We start from the raw sequence: 23,400 nt of genomic DNA, 5'->3' as shown, positions 1-23,400 counted from the left end.
AATATAAATGTATGAAAGCTTACTTCTAGATTCTTTATATAACGAATTTTTATTCACAAAGAAGAAAAAATATGTAAAGTATTACACTAAACTGTATATAATTTTTAACAATTTCAGCAATGTTGGAAATGGATCTTAAAATCTTAATAATCAATTCACTTTGTGAACAAGATGGAACATCAAATATGTATGTTTCATAGTCTCTTCAAATAGTCCTCAATTCATGAAAAAATTTGATGTCAAAAAATATATCATTTTATTAAAAATTTCATCATCATTTTGAAATAATATAGCCCTAGTACTTATTATACATATAAATCTGTATTTGTGGCTATATTTATTTTAAACTAAGAGCTGATTAAATCAAGGTGACATTTGCCACATAAGTTCTAAATAACTCTATTACTGGTTCACCAGACATATACTAAAATCCTTATTATGTGCTAGGTAGGGGCTAAACATGAAGAAACAGAAATCCATACCAAAAAGTTCCTATCCTTACTCTAGCAATTACATTTAAAGCAAAAGATTCTCTATTAGTTACTTGAAGCATGTTCCAGAAAGGCAAAAAAAGGTTTCCATTCTAATAAAACATGCAGAATACCTAATACCACACAGTAATAGAAAACAAAACTAGATACTGGATCAAATCCCTTAACCATCTTTCCAAAACAGCCAAATCCATGCTGTTGTACTCTGCTTTACATTTTACAAAAATCTTTAAATACACTTCAAACTCCTTGCTATCATCTGTTTCGTCTCACTCAGACTGTGTGTTTCTTGAGTTCAAAGAAGACATAAGAGTGAAAAATACTTCCTTAAAATAGTTTACAGTGGTGGCTAAGCATTAAAATTAGTAGATTTTAGTAGCTGTGTATACTAGATAAGTAGTAGTTCTATAGTAGATTAGTAGATCTATATAAATACAGATACTGGAGCCCTTAACTAGACATGATGGACAAAGCCTTTGGGGATGGAGCCCACCTACCTAAATTTTTGGGGAGCTCCATGGGCAGCTGTTAGGTACAGTAAAGGCTAAGAACCACATTTTTTAAAAAAGAGGGGGTGGCATCTGGGTGGCTTACTTGTTAAGCATCCCACTCTTGATTTCACCTTAAGTCTTGATCTCAGGGTCCTGAGTTCAAGCCCTGCAGTGGGCTCCACGCTGGGCAGAGAGTCTACTTTAAAAGGGGGGGGGGGGCTGGAGGAAGGATGGCACATAAAGTTGCCTAAAGCAGAAAATGTTAAAGCTGTATAGGACCTTAAAGATCAACTAATCAAATCATTTTTCTAAAGTATGAATCTGAAGTTGTGAGAAATTAAATAAACTGTCCAAGATCACATAGTTATTAATGCCAGGAAGAAAATCCACACGGACTAGCATGCAGACTAGTGTCCTTTCCAGCACACAAAGCTGGCTCTTCTACTTGAAAAGGAAGTAAAGTATCAATTCTTGATTCACAGGCTTACTCAATATAAGCACTCATATAGTAAACTCTCAGGGAAATGTGATTTAAAAAAAAAAAACAAAACCTACAGTTGACCCTTGAACAACATGGAGGCTAGAGACACCAACCCCCAGCAAAGTAAAAAAAAAAAAAAAAAAACTGCATATAAATTTGACTCCCCAAAAACTTAACTACTAATAGTCTATAATTGATTGCAAGCCTTGTAACATCATCAATCAACACATATTTTGTATGTTGTAAATTTTTTTTAAAGTCTTCCCAGGGGCGCCTGGGTGGCTCAGGGGGTTAAGCCCCTGCATTCAGCTCAGGTCATGATCTCAGGGTCCTGGGGTCAAGCCCCGCATCAGGCCTGCTTCCCCACCCCTCTCTCTCTGCCTGCTTCTCTGCCTGCTTGTGATCTGTCTGTCAAATAAGTAAATAAAGTCTTTGAAAAAAATTCTTCCCAAAAAACTGCTTCCTATCTTATATAATTTAATCAAGTTACCAAAAATCTAGCCCTCACACAGGACTGTACCAAAAAAAATATCAACAAGGTTAGACATTTAGTGACTGAACAGAACTGTGAAGGGTCAGTATTTTTTTCCATTCACTTTAAGTCACATATTTCTCTATACATTCAGTGATAATCGGAAGGCGTAAAAAATCATGACTGATCACATAATCTTAGAGGTCTTAGCTACTCTGCTATTTTTCAGCTGTCGAGCTATAGAATAACTGAGTAATTTGAAAACTGTAAGTGAATTACATTGGCAGAGACTATACAGTACAGTGGAATGACTGGGCATTAGAGTCAGACTGGTGCTCAAATCCTAGCTCTCCCATTTCGTGGCTATTTGATCAAAGGCAAAATGTTTAAACCCTCTGAACCTCATTTTACCTAGAAAATGAGCATAATAATTTCCCTCAGTGAAGATTTTAAAAAGATAATGTGTCACCCCTTTGTTTAAATCCTCCAATGATTTACTATAACTTTTAAAGCCAGTTTCAAAGCCTTCAAAAACTATCTTCTTATTTTCTGAGAGAGGAAGCAGGTTTTCTGGTCTCAACATTTCTTAAAACATCCAGGAAGAAATGCCCAATAACTAGACTTAGGCGTAGGCTTAGAGTCAGAACACAGGGAAGGGTGTCAGTGTCATAGTGCAACCAGACAGTAACTTACTCAAAGACTGATCTTTTCGAAATTTGGATATACCAGTCTTTATTATTCCCACTTGATAGCACTGTCATGGAGTTACTTCTTAATCTCTGCTTAACAGCAATAGGCTAGAACAATTTTTTAAGTACCCTAGGATAAGTAAACTGCTTGCCCCTCTCCTCCCTTAGCATTTCATAAATTTTCAAATATGAAAAATATGGTGATTACAGCTTCTGTTTAAATAATTCCCTAAACTGCTAACCTTTTAGCATTTCTCCTACTACCAGATGAATTCTCTTTTGTTGCCCTGATACTAAAATTTAGCACATTCCAAGTGGTCTCTGGACTCTAGTTACTTCCAAACTCAACATGACTAAGCATTTTCTACTCTGCCAGATTTTTTTTCCAGGTAGTCATGCAATTGTTTCCTCAACCAGAGTAAACACCTCTAAAGGCGGGAAGCATGTTATAGCATCAATTTCCATAGTACTTAGCCCAGCAGCTCCAAAAATCTATGCCACTTGTATATACACATATTTAACAATATCTTTGTTTTGTCTTGATTTTCTATTTTCCAAGTCAAATGATTAAATTAAAACAATTTTGTAGCCTATCCTAACTGCCATTTACTGAATACTGACCATGTCACTGTATTTTTTAAAATATAAGATATTGTATTTTATCAATGTTAACATATTAGAGACTTATAAGAAATCGCAGAATTACTATGAGGTATCACTGATGAGAAGACACATTCCATTTTCAGAGATCTTAAAATATAAAAGAAAAAAAAGTACAACTTAATAGTTTTAACCTCACTTTCAAAACTTAGTCAGAGAGGGCTTAAAAACTCTGGCCAAGGGATACCTGGGTGGGTAGCTTCTGCCTTCACTTGGGGTCATGATCTCAGTGTCCTGGGATCCAGCACTATATTGGGTTCCCTGCTCAGCAGGAAGCCAGCTTCTTCCTCTCACTCTGTCCACCCCCCAGCTTGAGTGTGCAAGCTCGCTCTCTTTCTCTCTCAAATAAATAAATAAATAAAATCTTAAAAAAAAAAAAAAAGAAAGAAAGAAAAGAAAACCTCTGTCCAAAATTAATACCTCTTAATGAGGTTAGTAACCTGTGGCAATCCCCAGTAATTGGTAACTGGGAGGGAGAAATGGATCAAAAGCCAGCTGCTTTAACTACTTCCTCTTCATTATATAAAATATGTACATATCCAATATGTGTTGATAAGCTCAAAAGATTACGTTTAAAACTGTCTTGCATACATTTACCTTCTTGCAACAGAACATTAAAAATGTTAAAATTAAGTTTAAAAATGCATTGCCACACCCCCCCAAAAAATACATAGTAATTACTAAATTCTGAGATTCATTCTGACATATTCTAGGCAGACAAATACACTTGACTTTATTAATGGGAATTATTTTTTTCTCAAAATGGCACCACATACTCATTTGTTGACAATACAAAGCGATCAGTTAAGTCTTTTTCATAGGCAAAATATGTTACTACCAAAGTTCCTTGGCAATATACAATTCAGCATTTAAGAGTATATGATTCCCCAATGATTGTACATTTTCACCTAACAGCAGATAAACTGATCAATAAAACTTATAATCATACAATAATACAATTTCAGTTAACTCCTCAGATATTCAGTCACTTCTACTATTAAATATTTAGGTTATTGAATTATAAATACTACATTAAATGGCACAGAATTTAATTTTAGAACAAGGAACATTATATTTGATCCTTGAGTATCTGCTAGAAGAATAGAAAAAAACCTGGCAACATGACATCATATTCAACCTCAACTTACGTATGTCTTGGTGAGAAAGTAAATTAAGAAAAGGTAGAGAGAGTGGTAATCAGGCTGGTAATAATTCTGGAGCAAAAATTTATTTCAGTAGTAGCAATTTTTTTTAAGAATTCTCAGGAACATTTAGAACAGTGAAAACTTAGAATCTGTTATCTTAATTGAGCCTAACCTATAAAACAAACAGACTAAATTCCATATTTCCCACCTTCTCTCTCTTGTTTCTCTCTCTCTCTGTGTGATAAATGTCAACTTTACAAGTTATTTTATCCTAAGAAAGAAGTATCAGATCTGTAGAACACAGAATAAAAAGAAAGGAAAAAGTACAGAATTATTATCACTAAAAATATATATATTTGCAGAAGTTATTATTAAGTAAATTGTCATCTTCTTTTAAAAGTAAAAGCAATCGGTAACCAAATATTAAAGAGTTAGCAATTTGCTTTCAACCCAAGATCCGGTTCAATATGAATGAACTAAAATAGATTTGTAGGTCAGATTCACTCAGTATTATGTACATCATGTATTTCTCAATTTGTTATATAAAGTATCACAGAATTCACCACACTTTACATTTTAAAAACAGGAGACTATGAAATAAATAATATTTATGTCAAAATTCTCATCTTACTTCTCCATTTCTTAACGTTGTGATCGTTCCTCTTGCTACTGCCATTCTAAATAGTGTTTCTGTGGCCTGCAAATTAAAAAAAAGCAAAAATAAACATTCATAATCTGTACTCAACTGTATATTTCCCCAAACTGTAAAAAACATTCATTACGATTATATTTCCAGCAACTTCTAGAGAAGTATCAATAAGTCATATTAAGAGCTACATGATCTCCATTATACTTCAGAAAGATCATCTTCAGAACATTTTAATAATATTAAAGAGTGCAAACAATTGTTTCAAAAGTTATTTTGATCTGCTGGTATTCATCCATGTCTACAGAATTTCAAATCAGTACACTTACATAAGTTTAAACCCCAGTCTGACTAACAAAGATTAAGTAAAAAGCTAGTATTTGGATTCAATTCAGAAACTATCATTTTTTTCTGATTTTTAGTTTCCATTTAAGTTCCATTCAAATCACCTGTCTGCCACTGAAATACTGACAGAACATGAAGTAGTTCAGTGATTCCATATATAAAATAACACCCAAAAAGAGTTTTTGCTTTCTATATACTAACAATGAATAATCCTAAAAAGAAATGAACAAATCTAAGTAAATTTAACTGATGAAGCAAAAGACTTGTTCATGGACAGCTACACAAATTGCTAAAAGAGATTACAGAACACACACATAAATGGAAAGGCATCCTGTGTTCATGAACTGTAAGACAGCTGTTAATAAGTCAACACCACCAAAAATGATCTATAGGGTCAATGTGAATCCTACCAAAATCCCAATGACTTTTTCTACAGAAACAGAAAAAATCCATCCTAAAATTCATACAGAACCCAAAGGACTCCAAATAGCCAAAACAATCTCGAAAAAAGCCAAGTTAAAGGACTCACACTTCCTGATTTCAAAACTTATTTCAAAGCCATGGTAATCAACCAATGTGGGACAGAATAGAGAGCCCAAAAATAAACCTTTGCATGTATCACCTAATGACATTCAATAAGGGTACCAAAACCATTCAGTGAGGGAAAGGACAATTTTTTAAAGAAAATATCCACATGCAAAAGAATGAAGTTGGACCTTTACCTTATACCATATATAAAAATTAACTCAAAAGAAATCAAGGGCAAAAATATAAGAGCTAAAACTATACAACTCTTAGAAGAGAAAATAAGGGCATAGCTTGATGATTCAGGGTCTGGGAAGGACCCATTTCCTGGTTCCTGGACAGCTGGAAGCAAAGAGGAGCAAGCTTTTTCTCTACTCTCCTAAAGGCACTAATCCCATTGGTGAAAGCTCATCATCTAATCTGAATTACCTCCCACTGAGGGGTAGGATTTTGACATGAATTTCAGAGTGACAAAAACACTGAGTCCAGAAAAAGCTATTCCAGTCAGATGGAGCCAGGAATGTAAAGGCCAGTAGGTGAGACCATGCTTGGCATGGACGAAAACAAGCAGGATAGCCAATGAGGCCAAAAGAAAAAGATTTTGTGAGACTATGGTTGGGAAAAAAAAGAGGATGCAAATTCATCTGTTCAATACGTGCTTGTGATTTTTAACTAGGCACAAGAGGAATTCATTTCCAACCTTTGCTAACAGAAGACAAAATTCAAGGGATGCTCTACAAAACATATATTTTAAAGAATTAGTAATCCGCCCCCCCCCCCGCAGAAAAAAGGACAACAGAAAAAGGCATACCTAAATTTAAAAATCAAATGCACATCTAAAGAAATCCAAAGAGTAGGAGGGTTGGAAACCTGGAGGAAACTGGAATAAAACTGATGTGTGTGTATGAACTTAGTCTGACCGGCGTAACATAAATAGCAGTGTAAACATGTTAATTTAGACATAAGGAAATAAATAACAGAAGAAAAGCGTAAAAGGTTGCAAGCAGTTGCCTCTGGGTGGTGGAAATCAGGCATCGGAAGAGGTGAGGAAGAACACTGCTCTCTTTCCATTAGCTCTGCAGCAAGCATGCTATTTGACTGTTTACACTACATAGACATCCTTGATCAAAACTTTTTTTTTTTTAACTTTTAAAGGTTGATTTTAAGTAAATCAAGAGTGTCCAATTTTGCAAAGAGGTCAAATGCTTTACAACTTCAATCGAGGACTGCCTCCAAGAATAAAGCCAAGGACTGAATAAAAGGACATAAAGTCAAACAGTGTATGTAAACTCTGAAAATGTTTGACAATAAAGGTAAGAAATGACTATGAGTTGTTGCTAGAAAGAACTGAGTTGAGACAAAATTGAAGACAGCATACTTTTAGGACAGAAGAGATTTAAACAAGTTTGTAGTGGCTAAGTAGAAGCAGTCAGTCAGGTAGAAGAAGTTCAGACACAGGGAGGGAAATGGATCCCGACAGAAGGGGATTCCTGTGGAAGACAGGATCAAGAGCACACAGCAATCTGTCAACCAAGTTAAAAGGGAGAAGGTACAAATATAGGCAAATGCTTTCCCTCTCCTTCCCTCTGCTCTTCACCCTCCCTTTCCCTCTCCCTCTCTAAACCACAGGACAGGATAATCTGAGAATGACAAAGACACTGAGAGAAAGAAAGATGGGTATGAGACTAAAAGTAAAAGCAAAGCAGAAAGGAATGGAATTGCCAAGCAGTACTAAAAGCCCAGCTAAGGCTGAAAGTCATATATCTCTGTTGTTACAAAGCTACACGGTTACAGAATTAGAAAGCTAAGACTGCAGTTTAGGAAAAACGAGCAAAATTCCTAGACAGGGCAGGAATTAAAAAGTAACAACTTTTCATTCAACTTTACTGGTAAAATATAGCATGTAAGTTATCCATAAAAGCCAATTTTTTCTAACATTGTGTATGAGAAGAGCAATCTTGAGAACACTCCTTTACATACACATACACACCCTGGTTGGGGGGGGGGGATATCTACACATGAAGTTAGAAAATAAAAAATCTTTTAGAGCAAACGCTGTTAAATTTTGTGATTGCAGCCCGATATGAATATAATTGCAATTCATAATTCACTGAGAGAGGTAAAATAGGCCATTGATGGCAAAGAAAAAGGGTTGTTATTCATATACCCATATAAAAAACATATTATAAGTGAATGACTTTGCTATGACAAATAAACTTTACTAAAGCATATAAAACTAGATATTAAAAGATCTATTTACAGAAATTGTTACTGAAGGAAAAAGTTTCCCATCAATGATGTACTTGCATTTTTTCTATTCTTAACAATATGTATATTAAATTATATCTTTCGATCTTCCTATCTTCCTATTTCATTTTAAACCTTATTTAATCTACTGATGTGATTATCAGTATTCCTCTAGGTCAGGTTAGTTACTATATATATTTGAAAAGCAAAAGGTCACAGGCAGAGGCAGCAATAACTTCTCTAAACCAGATTACATTATTTGCTTTTTTGTGTCCCAAAAACCTGAGGTAGTTTGAAGATCTAATTCTTTATCTGTACTTTCTCCGGCAGAAGAATTCCAAACTCAATCTTTTGTTTCCAACTTAATTGATTTATTTCACCGGCTCTTCCCACCAACATTTTCAAGATGTCTCATTCTAACAGCACTCTGTGGATTCAGATCAGCTTCCTTTGATTCTATAGGGAACCACTGGAGTGTACAACATTCTTCTGACCTCTACTAAAGAGATTGCTTTTAATTTACTTGTACCCAAACAATGTCTAACAAGTGTCAAAAACAATGAGATACAGGGCTAACTCTTAGCATTTGTAAATTGACCACCAGCAAATTCTTCATTGAAATTTCCCTCTCCTTGAGTTTTGATAACAACTACAATGACTACTACAAAAACATTCATTAAACATTTTCTGTCAGTGGCAGGGTAGAAAAACATCAATAGGTCCTTATTTAGAAATAGGTTACCAAGAGAGACTGCTTTTTTAAGAGTGTTAAATAAAAGAGACTTAGGACACATGAAATCTAGATGTAATAAATGCAAGGTTCTGAGCTGGATCCTTGTATTTGTCTGTGTATGTGTGCAAATAAAAAAAGATCCAGAAATTATAATGAGCTGGTAACAGTAGTAGTCTCCGGATGTTTTCTTTTTTTTCCCTCCTTTCTAACATTATATATATATATATATATATATATATATATATATATATTATACACACACACATACTTTTGGTAATAATAAAAAGGAAACCAAAACAAGTAACAATTTTTGTCACACTAAAAGATAAAAAAGATTTAAAGCAGAATTTTGGAACAATGTAAATGCTATAACACAAGCAGTACTATACTGAGTAGCATCTAAAGTGAAGATAACCAAAATTCAATAGACTCATGCTCTTATATTCTAGTAATTTTTCTTTCAATAAACCAACACGAAGTAAAATTGAAACGAAATTTATATTTAAAATGCTTTACCTTGAAAAGCAGTGTAATAGCTTTAAAGCATCATATTTCAGTCAGACTTTAGTACATTAATTTAATTTGAAGTTTATTTATATAAAAACAAAAGTTGTATTTAGCAGGCATTTACTTCCTATTAATTAAGCAACTAGAATTCTAGTTATCTTATTTTCACTATTTACAACCTGGGCAAAGGTGAGGCAGATCATTTAAACTCTCTAAACTCTGACTTCCTCTGTAAAAAGGTAACAGGAATATCAACCCATCTTCTTATGTTGGTTAATACAGGTATTAACATATGTGAAAAGCTCAGTAAAGGGCTAGCTAAATACAAAAGAGTGAATCCAAGGTCTACCTTAGGACAGCACTTTCGTAATGAAACGATGTTTAAGAAATACTAATTTTGATTTTTTTAATGTAAAAATAAAAACTGGGCTAATGAAAGACCAAATATGAATAAGCCTTAATCACAGCTATGAATCTAAGAACAAAACATCTATGTCAAAGAGTCACAGCACTTACTGTTCTATGAATATCCCCTGATTGTCCTGCTTTGCCAACTAAACAGAGAGGTCCTGGAGGGCATGAATTCATTCTTTTATTTATGTATTCCCAGTATCTGGTGCAATGTATGACAATTAGCATAAAGATTAAGAAAAGCAGGTTCTAGAAACAGATTGTTGAGTTCAAATTCTAGCTTTGCCATTTGTAAACATATGCTCTTGGACAAGCAACTTCACTTCTTTGAGCTCAACTTTATCATTAGCAAAATAAAGATAATAATGGTATGTTACTGAAGGAAACTTTTGCATGCTCAATAAATGATCATTTTCTCACTATTAACTTCTCAAAGGAAATGCAGAATTCTATCTTTTTAAAAAATCAGTTATCAATGGCAATTAAAAAACCACATCAGATAGCAATTAAAAATGCACTATATAAAACAATCAACCACAATTAACACATTATGCCAGATGGTCATTTAATTCTGCTAAAATTCTTGACAGGATAGTCAGAAAGTAGAAAACTTACATTATTTCAAGATTAAATTATCAAAAGTCTTCAGAAATCGTATGCAAAATTTACTTCCACAGAATAAAAAAGATTTAAGCACTAGCCATAGAAGAAAAGATTTAAACACTGAGGTTTTCAAGCACTAGGTATTTTCCTTTTTATGATAATAAAAGCACCAAATAAAAAATAGGAAAACAGGATTAGCTATCTGCTTCTCACAAAAGGAAGAGGGGGCCCAGGTGAGCCACCGAATGTGTAGGGAATTAATCCCTGGCTGTTCATGGCATTTTCTGTCTTTGTTCTCTCTTGACTCTGGCCCAAAGACAAACCCGTTATAAGATGAAGCATCACCAGTATAGGTAGTTGGTACTGGAAAAGAAATGCTGTTTTTCTGGCCAAAGGCATATGGAAAGGGATCCTTTCCTTTAGTGCAAAGAAGAAAGGAAAAATACCCACTGTATTTTTCACTCTCTTCTCTAGCCACTTTGTCCCAAAAGCAGGCCCTGTTCAGCATGTGCCGCTATGACAGTGGTGCAGGCAGCTATACCACCAAGAAAAACCCTGTCCTTCAGGACCCAGGACCAGGAAGAGGAGGCCCAGTGAGGCAGAAAATAGAGGGGTAATCCCATAAAGGAAGATCTAGAAAAGGAAGCCCCTCTAACTAAATCTGTGGTTGAATTGGCACAAATACAGGGCTCATCCCAAATCAGCATAAGCCCTGAACAGACCCCAAGCAGCAAAGCCAAGGCTTTGAGAGCAGAACTACAATTAAAATACAAGCCAAGTCCTACCATGACCCATGAGTGGCACACAGATAGGACAGACCCAAAGCCCCATCGCAGGAAAGATAATGAACACTACTGCTGCCTGAATGGTGAACATTAGACCTCCTACCCACCAAAGATGAGACAGAATTTGCAGTCCAAACCTAATCAAACAACAACAATAGCAACAACAAATCAACACTCTCCAGAGGATTGTAACAGGACCCAGAGTATTACAACATGATATTCAAAACATCCAGGTTCAATCTAAAAGTGCACAACTTGCAAAGAACAAAAAAATCATGACTACTTCCCAAAAGAAAGACAATCAGATATTGAAATTACCAGACAATGTCTAAAAAAGCACCTATTAACTATATTCCACGAGGTGAGATAATTACACACACTTACTATGAATGGAAAGAGAAGTTCTCAGCAAAGAAATAGAATGTATTTTTAAAAATGGAAATTCGGGGGGGGGGGTCAAGATGGCAGAGGAGTAGCAGACTAAAATGACATCAGGTAGCAGGAGTTCAGCTAGATAGTTATCAAACCATTCTGAACACCTAAAACCCAAAAGGAGACGAAAGAGAAGAAGAGCAGCAATTCTAGAAACAGAAAACCGACCACTTTCTGAAAGGTAGGATGTACAGAGAAGTGAATCCCAAGCAACAGGAAGATAAACCGTGGGGGAAGAGGCTGGCTCCTGGGAAGCGGTGGAGCAACCGAGCACAAAATCAGAACTTTTAGAAGTCTGCTCCACTGAGGGATATTGTTCCAGAGGCTAAGCTGGGGTGGAGCCCTCGCAGGGACAGTGCGATCTCAGGTCCCGCAGGGTCAGAGAAAGATCAGGGTTGTCTGAGTGCAGGAGAGCTGCCAGATATTGGAGCAGGGAAGCCCCTATAGAGACAGAGCCAAGGAGTGAGCTTTCAACCAACTGAGCCAGCCAGGCGTCCAGGAGTGAGCTTTCAGATCAGGGTTACCTTTAACCATGATCCAAGGCACAGTCGAGCCACCGCTCGTCAAGCAGGGAACCCACAAGTGGCAGATCCAGGGAAACTGACTTTCCTCCTCCAGAGCAGCAGCATGGCAAGAACCTGCTGGGTTTAGAGCCCCAAAGAGGGCCATGCACCAGAGACAGAAACGCTCAGTCACAGGCCAGGTGAGCCTGGACTGCGGCCAGAGACCAGGGAGATGGGAGTGATTGACCACTTTTCACTCAGGATGCACTGAGGAGTGGAGCCCCAGGCTTTTGGCTCCTCCAGGCTGGAGATTGGGAGGCTGCCATTTTCATTCCCATCCTCCAGGGCTCTATGGAAAGTGTTCAGGAAACAAAACCTCTCGAGAGTGAACGCAAGCAGATTTCTTAGCCTGGCACTCAGCAAGAGCAGTATAATTCCGCCTCGGGCAAACACACTTGAGAATCACTACAAAAGGTCCCTCGCCCAGAAAATCAGCAAGAACATCCAGCCAAGACCAAGCTCACCGATCAAGGAGAACAGAGGAACTTCAGAGCTAGGGCAAAGCAATGCATGAAATTCATTGGAATTCAACACCTGAATTCAAAAAATGGAATTCAACCCCATGATCCTTTAGTCTTGCAAAGTTAAATTAAATTTTAAAAATTTTTTTTTCTTATTCCAATTTTTTAAGCTTTTCATCTTTGCTCTTTGAAAATTTTTTTAACTAGGTTATCTTAACAATAACTTTCTAAAAATAAAAACTTTTTTAAACCTACATTATTACAGTCATATTCTAACCTTCATTGCATTCAACCGTATTTTTTGTATACATATGGGTTTGTTTGGGGTTTTTTCCTAAAATATTTTGGGATACAATTTCTTTACTAGATGAAAATATACCCTAAATCTGGCACAGGGCTTTGTTCTAGTCTCCAGGCTGAGCACATTCTCTGCTCTTTTTTTTTTTCTTTCTTTCTTTTTCCAACCAACTATTTTTTAATTTTCATCTTTACAGTCATAGTACATCCTTTCATCGTGTTTACCCTTATTTTTGTATATACATAAGTTTTTCTTTCTTTAAAATTCTGGGATGTAGGGGCGCCTGGGTGGCTCAGTGGGTTAAAGCCTCTGCCTTCGGCTCGGGTCATGATCCCAGGGTCCTGAGATCGAGCCCCGTGTTGGGCTCTCTGCTCCACGGGGAGCCTGCTTCCTCCTCTCTCTCACTCTCTGCCTGCCTCTCTGCCTACTTGTGATCTCTGTCTGTCAAATAAATAAATAAAATCTTTAAAAAAAAAATTCTGGGATGTAGTTTCTTCTAAGAGACCAAAATACACCCAAAATCAAGTGGGTGGCTCTGTTCCATTCACCAGTCTAATTAATATATATATATATATTTTTTTTTTTAATTTCTTTTTACCCTCTCACTTCTCCCCCCAGTTTGGGGTCTCTTCCAATTTGCTTTGTGTACATTTTTCTGGGGTCTTTGCCACACTTTTAGCATATTATTCTCTCGTTCATATATTTGTATCTGGATAAAATGACAAGGTGGAAAAATTCACCACAAAAAAAAAAAAAAAAGAACAAGAGGCAGCACCGATGGCTAGGGACCTAATCAATACAGATATTAGTAATATGTCAGATCAAGAGCTCAGAATGATGATTCTCAAGGTGCTAGCTGGGCTGGAAAAAGACATGGAAGATATTAGAGAAACCTGCCTGGAGAAATAAAAACCCTTTCTGGAGAAATAAAAGAACTAAAATCTAACCAAGCTAACATCAAAAAAGGAACTGATAAGGTGCAATAAAAAATGGAGGCTCTTACTGCTAGAATAAATGAGGCAGAAGAGAGAATTAGCAATATAAAAGACCAAAAGTTGGAGAATAAAGAAGCTGAGCAAAAGAGAGACAAACAACTACTGGACCACAAGTGGAGAATTTGAAAGATAAGTGATACCATAAGATGAGACAGTATTAGAATAATTGGTATTCCAAAAGAAGAAAGAGAGAGAGGGGCAGAAGGTATACTGGAGTGAATTATACTAGAGAATTTTTCTAATACGGCAAAGGGAACAAGCATCAAAATACAGGAGGCACAAAGATCCCCCTCTCAAAATCAATAAAAACTGGTCCACACCCCATCATCTAATAGTAAGCCTTACAAATCTTACTGACAAAGAGAAAATCCTGAAAGCAGCTCAGGACAAGAAGTCCATAACTTACAATGGTAGAATTATTACTCTGGCAGCAGACTTATCCACAGAGACCTGGCAGGTCAGAAAGAACTGGCATGATATATTCAGAGCACTAAATGAGAAAAATATGCAGCCAAGAATACTATATCCAGCTAGGCTGTCGATGAAAATAGAAGGAGATATAAAAAGCTTCCAGGACAAAAAAAAATTAAAAGAATCTGCAAACACAAAACGAGCCCCACAAGACATATTGAAAGGCATCCTCTAAGCAAAGAGAGAGCCTAAAAGTAGTAGACCAGAGAGGAACTAAGACAATATACAGTAACAGTCACCTTACAGGGATTACAATGGCACTAAATTCATATCTTTTAATAGTTATCCTGAATATAAAATGGGCTAAATGTCCCCATCAAAAGACACATGGTAAGAGAATGGATTTAAAAAAACAAAATCCTTCGATATTGCTGTCTACAAGAAACTCATTTTAGACCCAAAGACACCTACAGATTTAAAGGGAGAAGGTAGAAAACAATTTACCATGCTAATGGACATCAAAAGAAAGCTGGGGTGGCAATCCTTCTATCAGACAAATCAGATTGTAAGCCAAAGACTACAATAAGAGATGATGAAGGACACTATATCATACTCAAAGGGTCTGTCCAACAAGATCTAACAATTTTAGATATCTATGCCCCTAACATGGGAGCACCCAACTATATAAACCAATTAATAACAAAATCAAAGAAACACATCAACAATAATACAATAATAGTAGGAGACTTTAACAGCCCCCTCACTGAAATGGACAGATCATCCAAGCAAAAGGTCAAGAAGGAAATAAAGACCTTAAATGAAACACTGGACCAGATGGACATCACAGATGTATTCAGAACATTCATCGCAAAGCAACAGAATACACATTCTTCTCTAGTGCACATAGAACATTCTCCAGAATGGTCACAAATCAGGTCTCAACCAATACCAATAGATTAGGATCATTCCCTGCATATTTTCAGACCACAATGTTCTGAAGCTAGAATGTAATCACAAGAGGAAAGTTGAAAAGAAGTCAAATACATGGAGGCTAAGGAACATCCTACTAAAGAATGAATGAGTGAACTAGGAAATTAAAGAAGAATTGAAAAAATTCATGGAAACAAATGATAATGAAAACACAACTGTTCAAAATATGTGAGACACAGAAAAGGAAATCCTGAGAGGAAAGTATATAGCAATAAAAGCCTTTCTCAAGAAATAAGAAAAGTCTCAAGTACATAACCTAACCCTCCACCTAAAGGAGAAAGAGAAAGAACAACAAAGAAAGCCTAAAACCAGCAGAAGAAGAGAAATAATAAAGACGAGAGCAGAAATCAATGAAATAGAAACCAAAAGAACAGTAGAACAAATCAACGAAACTAGGAGGTGGTTCTTTGAAAGAATTAATAATATTGATAAACCCCTGGCCAGACTCATCAAAAAGAGAAAGGACCCAAATAAATAAAATCAGGAATAAAAGAGGAGAGATCACAACCAACACCAAAGAAATACAAACAATTTTAAGGACATACTATGAGCAACTATACGCCAGCAATTTTGACAATCTGGAAGAAATGGATGCATTCCTAGAGACATATAAACTACCACAACTGAATCAGGAAGAAATAGAAAACCTGAACAGACCCATAACCAGTAAGGAGATTGAAGCAGTCATCAACAATCTTCCAACAAACAAGAGCCCAGGGGCAGATGGCTTCCCATGGGAACTCTACCAAACATTTTAAGAAGAATTCATCCCTATTCTCCTGAAACTGTGCCAATAAATATGAAATGGAAGGGAAAACTTTCAAACTCATTTTATGAAGCCAGCATTACATGGATCCCAAAACCAGATAGTGACCCTATCAAAAAAGAGAATTACAGATCAATATCCTTGATGAACACAGATGCAAAAATTCTCACCAAAATACTAGCCAATAGGATCCAGAAGTACATTAAAAGGATTATTCACCAGGACCAAGTAGGATTTATTCCAGGGCTGCAAGGTTGGTTCAACATTCACAAATCAATGAATGTGATACAATACATTAATAAAAGAAAGAACAAGAACCATAGGATACTCTCCATAGATGCTGAAAAAGCATTTGATAAAGTACAGCATCCTTTCGTGATCAAAACTCTTCAGAGTGCTGGGATAGAGGGTACATACCTCAATATCATCAAAGCCATCTATGAAAAACCCACAGCGAGTATCCTCCTCAATGGAGAAAAACTGAAAGCTTTTCTGCTAAGGTCAGGAAAACGGCAGGGATGTCCACTATCACCACAGCTATTCAACATAGTACTAGAAGTCCTAGCCTCAGCAGTCAGAGAACAAAAAGAAATTAAAGGCATCCGAATCAGCAAAGACGAAGTCAAACTCTCACTCTTTACAGATGATATGATACTTTATGTGGAAAACCCAAAAGCCTCCATTCCAAAACTGCTAGAACTCATAGAGGAATTCAGTAAGGTGTCAGGACATAAAATCAATGCACAGAAATCAGTTGCATTTCCACAGAGCAACAAGACAGAAAAGAAATTAAGGAGTCGATCCCATTTACAATTGCACCCAAAACCATCAGATACCTGGGAATAAACCTAACCAAAAAGGCAAAGAACCTGTACTCAGAAACTATAAAGTACTCATGAAAGAAGTTGAGGAAGACACAAAGAAACGGAAAATCGTTCCATCCTCATGGATTGGAAGAACAAATATTGTGAAAATGTCTCTGCTACCTAAATCAATCTACACATTTAATGCAATCCCTGTCAAAATACCATCAATTTTCTTCAAAGAAATGGAACAAATAATCCTAAAATTTATATGGAACCAGAAAAGACCCCAAATAATCACAGTAATGTTGAAAAAGAAAGTCAAAATTGGTGGCATCACAATTCCAGACTTCAAGCTCTATTACAAAGCTGTCATCATTAAGACAGTATGGTACTGGCACAAAAACAGATACATAGATCAATGGAACAGAACAGAGATTCCAGAAATGGATCCTCAAGTCTATGGTCAACTAATTTTTGACAAAGCAGGAAAGACTGGAAAAAAGACTATTTGTTCAACAAATGGTGTTGGAAAAATTGGATAGCTACATGCAGAGAAATGAAACTGGACCATTTCCCTACACAACACACAAAAACAGACTCAAAATGGATGAAAGACCTCAATGTGAGATAGGAATCCATCAAAATTCTTGAGGAGAACACAGGCACCTCTTCAACCTTGAGCCACAGGAACATCTTCCTAGAAACATCACCCAAGGCAAGAGAGGCAAGGGCAAAAATGAACTATTGGAACTTCATCAGGATTAAAAGCTTTTGCACAGCAGAGGAAATAGTCAACAAAACCAAAAGGCAACTGATAGAATGGGAGAAGTTATCTGCAAATGACATATCAGATAAAGGGCTAGTATCCAAAATCTATAAAGAACTTATCAAATTCAACACCCAAAGAACAAATAATCCAATCAAGAAATGGACAGAGGACATGAAGAGACATTTCTGCAAAGAAGACATCCAGATGGCCAACAGACACATGAAAAAGTGCTCCACATCACTTGGCATCAGGGAAATACAAATCAAAACCATAATGAGACACCACCTCACACCAGTCAGAATGGCTAAAATTAACAAGTCAGGAAACGATAGATACTGGTCAGTATGTGGAGAAAGGGGAACCCTCCTTCACTCTTCGTGAGAATGCAAGCTAGTGCAGCCTCTCTGGAAAACAGCATGGAGGTCCCTCAAAAAAGTTGAAAACAGAGCTACCCTATGCCCCAGCAATCACACTACTGGGTATTTATTCTAAAGATAAAAATAGAGTGATCCAAAGGGGCATGTGCATCCAAATGTTTATAGTAGCCATGTCCACAATAGCAAAACTATGGAAAGACTCTAGATGTCCATCAACAGATGACTGGACAAGGAAGACGTGATATATATGTACAATGGAATACTACGCAGCCATCAAAAGAAATGAAATCTTGCCATTTGCAATGACATGGATGGAATTAGAGGGTATTAGGCTGAATGAAATAAGTCAATCAGAGAAAGACAATTATCATATGATCTCCCTGATAAGAGGAAGGTGAGAGATAGAGTGGGGGGTTTGGGTGATAGGGAAAGAAAAAATGAAACAAGATGGGATCAGGAGGGAGACAAACCAGAAGAGACTCTTATTCTCACAAAATAAACTGAGGGTTGCTGGGGAAGGGGGGGTTTGGTGAGGGTGGTTGGGTTATGGACATTGGGGAAGGTATGTGATATGGTGAGTAATGTGAAGTTACACACTTAACAATTGACAGAGCTGTACTCCTAGGGCAAACAATACATCATTATGTTAATAAAAGTAATTAATTAAAGACCCAAAAAAAGACAAAAAAGGAAATTCTGAAACTTAAAAATATCATATATAAAATTAAAAATTTTAAATTTAAAAATTCAGTGAATGAAGGCTCTCCAACAGTGTGGAGAAGAAAGAGGAAAGACTCAGTGAATTAAAAGGTGAATCTATAAAACATCCATTCTATGTAAGAGAGAGAAAAATATATTGAAAAAAAATTAATAGACCCCCAGACACTTGTGGGAGAATAGCAAAAGATCTGTCATATGTTTTACTAAAGATTCAGAAAGAGAGGGAAAACATTAATACTGAGAAAATATTTGAAGACATGGTATCTCTAAACTTCCTAAATTTGGTAAAAGGCATACATTTCCAGATTCAAGAAAGTCAGTCAATGAATCCACAGAAAAATAAACTCAAATAAAACCATACCTAGATATATTATAAACAAAATGCTGAAATCCACATATTTTTTTAAATCTTGAAAGTAGCCTCCTAGAAAAGTACCCATACTTATTTTATATAAAACAACTACTATTAGAATAATTATGGGTTTACCATCAGAAGCCAGGAAAATGAGAGAACATCTTTAAAGTTTTGCAACCCAAAAAACCCCTATCATTACAGAATTCTATATCCAGTAAAAATATCCTTTAGGAGTGAAACAAAAATAAAGACTATCTTATACGAAAGACAGTAAGAGAATCTGTTGCCAGCAGAATTGTTCTAAAGGAAACGCTAAATACATTTCTATAGGTTGAAGAGAAATAATCCCAGAGGAAATATTAAACTTTATGAATGTAGAGAAGGAACAGAAATAGCGACATATGAGTAAATGTAAAAGCTTGTATTTCTTAAGATTTCAAAATATATATGACCATTGAAGAAATTATAATATTGCCTTATGGGGTTTCCAATATATGTAGATTAATGTATATGAGCATTATCACATAAGAGGGGGAGAGTAAAGAAGTCTAAGTGATTGTAAAGCTTCAATTCACCAAAGGTGGTAAAATACTGATCTAAGTAGGTGGTGAAAGATTAAGCATGTACGTTATAATCACTAATGGAACCACTAAAAACTAATACATAGCAATCTATCCAAAAAGCCAACGGATAAATTTAAATGGCACATTAAATATATAATCTAGGGGCACCTGGGTGGCTCTGTGGATTAAGCCTCTGCCTTTGGGTCAGGTAATCATCTCAGGGTCCTGGGATCAAACCCCCATCAGGCTCTCTGCTCAGCAGGGGCCTGCTCCCCTCCCCAGCCCCGCCTGTCCCTCTGCCTACTTGTGATCTCTCTCTCTCTCTCTCTCTCTCTCTCTCTAATAAATAAAATCTTTTTAAAAATTTTATATATATAGGGGCACCTGGGTGGCTCAGAGGATTAAGCCGCTGCCTTCGGCTCAGGTCATGATCTCAGGGTCCTGGGATCGAGTCCCGCATCGGGCTCTCTGCTCAGCAGGGAGCCTGCTTCGCTCTCTCTCTCTAAGGCTGCCTCTCTGTCTACTTGTGATTTCTCTCTGTCAAATAAATAAATCTTTAAAAAAAAATTTTTTATATATATATAATTTAAGGTATCTAAGGAAAGAGAAATAAAAAGCAAAAAAGAGGTGGCAAACAAAAAACAAGTAAGAAGACCTGGGGAAAAAGTAGTCTTTTCAACCAATGGAGATGGAACAATTAACTTTCCAAAGAGAAATGGAAAAACTGACTTTCTAAACAGAAATCTATGAGCCTTGACCCATGCCATGCTCCTTACACAAAATCTAATTCCAAATGGAACACAGACTTAAATTTTGGGGCTCAAACCATAAAAGTCCTAGAAGAAAACACTGGAAATCAACTTAAAACACTTGATTTGGTCTAAAAGAAGTTACATAAGGAAAAAAAGAATAAAACATTATAGAAAGAATTCATTATGGCAGATTGTACTTTCCAAAGACAGTCAAACCAACAAATATCCTACGCCACATGTGCATCTTAAAACATGACGTCAACTCTCCTACATATTTCATTTGCTCCCTCCCTTTGGACCTGCAACCTTCGAAAACACCTTTGTAACTGTTACTTAATGAGGCAGAAGTGATACTGACTTTAAGTTTAAACCATTAAAGGCAAAATGGCTTCTGTATCGTGTTCTCACTTTGTATATGTGCCTTTGAGGCCTTGAGCCGGCATGTAAGAAGTCCAACTACCTTGAAGCCACCATGCCAGAAAAACTATATAGAAATAGAGAGAGAGGGGCACCTGGGTGGCTCAATGGGTTAAGCCGCTGCCTTCGGCTCGGGTCATGATCTCAGGGTCCTGGGATTGAGTCCTGCATCGGGCTCTCTGCTCGGCAGGGAGCCTGCTTCCTCCTCTCTCTGCCTGCCTCTCTGCCTATTTGTGATCTCTCTCTGTCAAATAAATAAATAAAATCTTTAAAAAAAAAATTAAAAAAAAAAAAAGAAATAGAGAGAGATGCCCTAATTATTCCAATATACAGCTCTTCAAGTACTCCAAGCCCACGTGTCATTCATGTGAGTGAATCTTCTGATGACTCCAGCCCTTAGCTGCCCCAGTCAAGTAGAGCAGCAATGGGTCTATTCTGGGTGAGCCCTTCCCAAACTGAAAACTCATGCAAAGTAAATACTACTGTCATTTTTACTCACTAAATTTTTAATGGTTTGTTAAGCAGCATCAGACAATGATACACAGGTAAAATGTGCTTCATCAAAATTAAAAACCTTTGAAACCTTTCAACTGAGAAAATGAAAAAGGCAACCACAGACTCACAGAAAATTTGTGCATATGTATACCTAACAAAGTTCTTGCATTTAGAATATATAAATAGCTCTTACAACTCAAAAATAAGACAAAACCAAAAAAAATGCTAAAATGATCAAAAGATTTTAAAAGATACTCCATCAAAAAGAAAAATATATACACATATACATAATATTGCACACATACACATAGATATATTTGTGAATGGACAAAAAAAAATATTCAGCATCATAATCTTTAGGGAAATGCAAACTAAACCCATGAGAAGGTACCACTACACATGCACCAGATGGCTAAAAGTAAAAAGAATGACAATGTCAAGTTATAGTGGGAATATGGAGCTACTGGAACTCTCACACATTACTGGTAGAAATACAAAATGGTACAGTCACTTTAAAAAACAGCTGGGCAGAGTCCTATAAAGTTAAAGATAAACTTACACCATAAGACCGAGCAATTCTATCCCTCAGTATCTACCCAAGAGAAATGAAAACATATGTCTATTTATATGAATCGTAGAGAAGTCAAAATTACAGTGACAAAGAGCAGATTAGTGATTGCTTGGGGCTAGGACCTGGAGGGAAGGCAACTGAGGCAACTGCAAAGGGAGTTTTTAGGGAACAGAGAAGTATTCTCTATCTTCATTATGGTTTTAGTCACATGACTATAAACATCTGTCAAAACTCATCAAACTTTCTACTTAAAACAGGTGAGGTCCATTAAATACAAAGCTGTTTGTGTTTTTTTATTTTTTTTTAATGCACACCTGCCTTCCTCCCCAAAGCTGTTCTCAACTAATTGACAACTTAATTCTGACCAACTATTAGGAAAAAACCTGGATACCACCTTGATGGAAATCATTTTTTGAAAGGATATTTATATACATTAATTACAGATTTCATCTTAAATTCATATAAACTGAGGACAGAGTAGAGTTGACCGAAGCAGAAATAAAGTGGCAATAATACTACGGCCAACAGTAAATTCAAGACATGAATAATCTAAAACAAATAAGATGAATAGAGTCTGCATGTCACACACACAGGAAGACTGAGTAGACCAAGAAGAGTAAACCGGTATGAAAACTCTGCACTTAATACAAAACTAGATATGCCACCAATAATGGTGTACTTAGTACTCCATGTAAAAACTGAGCAATCAGCAAATGAACATCACCAATCTCGTCTTCACTTGAAGGTGAGCGTTCATGTACCTGTGTTTCTATCCACCATTTGCCCAGTAAGAACTTGAGTAATCTCTGATTCTCTCTGTTCTTTCACCAATGTATACATAAGTAATAGTTATTACAGCTTTATACTTAAAATAATCATTATTGTATACTTCTTATATTAATAACCTATTCATCTAAAATTGTCACTAGCCTGTAGATTTTATTTCACCTATCATTAAACCTCTAGCACCAAGCACCTGAAGAACACTCAATAAATGGTGGATAAATGCAAGAATCAATAGCTAAGGAATAAGTAGTTGTTTGGAATACGTCAATTAAGAGCTTACTTGTTGTTAGTTTGGGGGTTATGCTGTACCACAGTGTGAACAAATATGTCCTGAACTGTATTATAACAATTTTAAATGCCGAAAGTACAACTCATTAGCCTATCATGTTAATGAAATGAACTTGATCATTTTAGACATCATAAATGTCCTAATCTGTTTCCATTCAGTACACAGGAAATATGCATTACATATGGAGACAATGGACCTTAGCAGTGGTTTTAAGGTTATGAAGAACGTTAACTTCTGTTTATAGATGTGGGTTCTTAAGTTATCCAAGAATTTAAACAATCAGCAGATGGTTTGTTTCCAAATTGATAGCAGTCATCTGGCTCTAAAGAAGAGTGTATTTTTGTAAATATATG

The 23,400-nt window shown here is 36.2% G+C and overlaps 1 protein-coding gene across 2 annotated transcripts in view; it reads right to left on the bottom strand.

The window, feature by feature from the left end:
- TMEM135 (transmembrane protein 135) overlaps window positions 1-23,400 on the bottom strand; it is a 254,709-nt gene that overhangs the window by 151,487 nt on the left and 79,822 nt on the right. Inside the window, exon 5 of one of the 2 annotated variants that reach the window (XM_004763554.3) lies at window positions 5,061-5,126. The exons of the other annotated variant lie outside the window; for it this stretch is intronic. Within the exon in view, the coding sequence (XP_004763611.1) occupies window positions 5,061-5,126 (66 nt within the window). The remainder of the gene's footprint in view (window positions 1-5,060; window positions 5,127-23,400) is intronic. 2 annotated transcript variants of the gene reach the window in all.

Source organism: Mustela putorius, unplaced genomic scaffold (genome assembly GCF_011764305.1).
Source record: "Mustela putorius furo isolate JIRA1106 unplaced genomic scaffold, ASM1176430v1.1 tig00003987_pilon_pilon_pilon, whole genome shotgun sequence".
NCBI classification, from domain to species: domain Eukaryota; kingdom Metazoa; phylum Chordata; class Mammalia; order Carnivora; family Mustelidae; genus Mustela; species Mustela putorius.
Note: the sequence above shows the minus strand (reverse complement) of the source record. Positions and strands in the feature narration are given on the sequence as shown.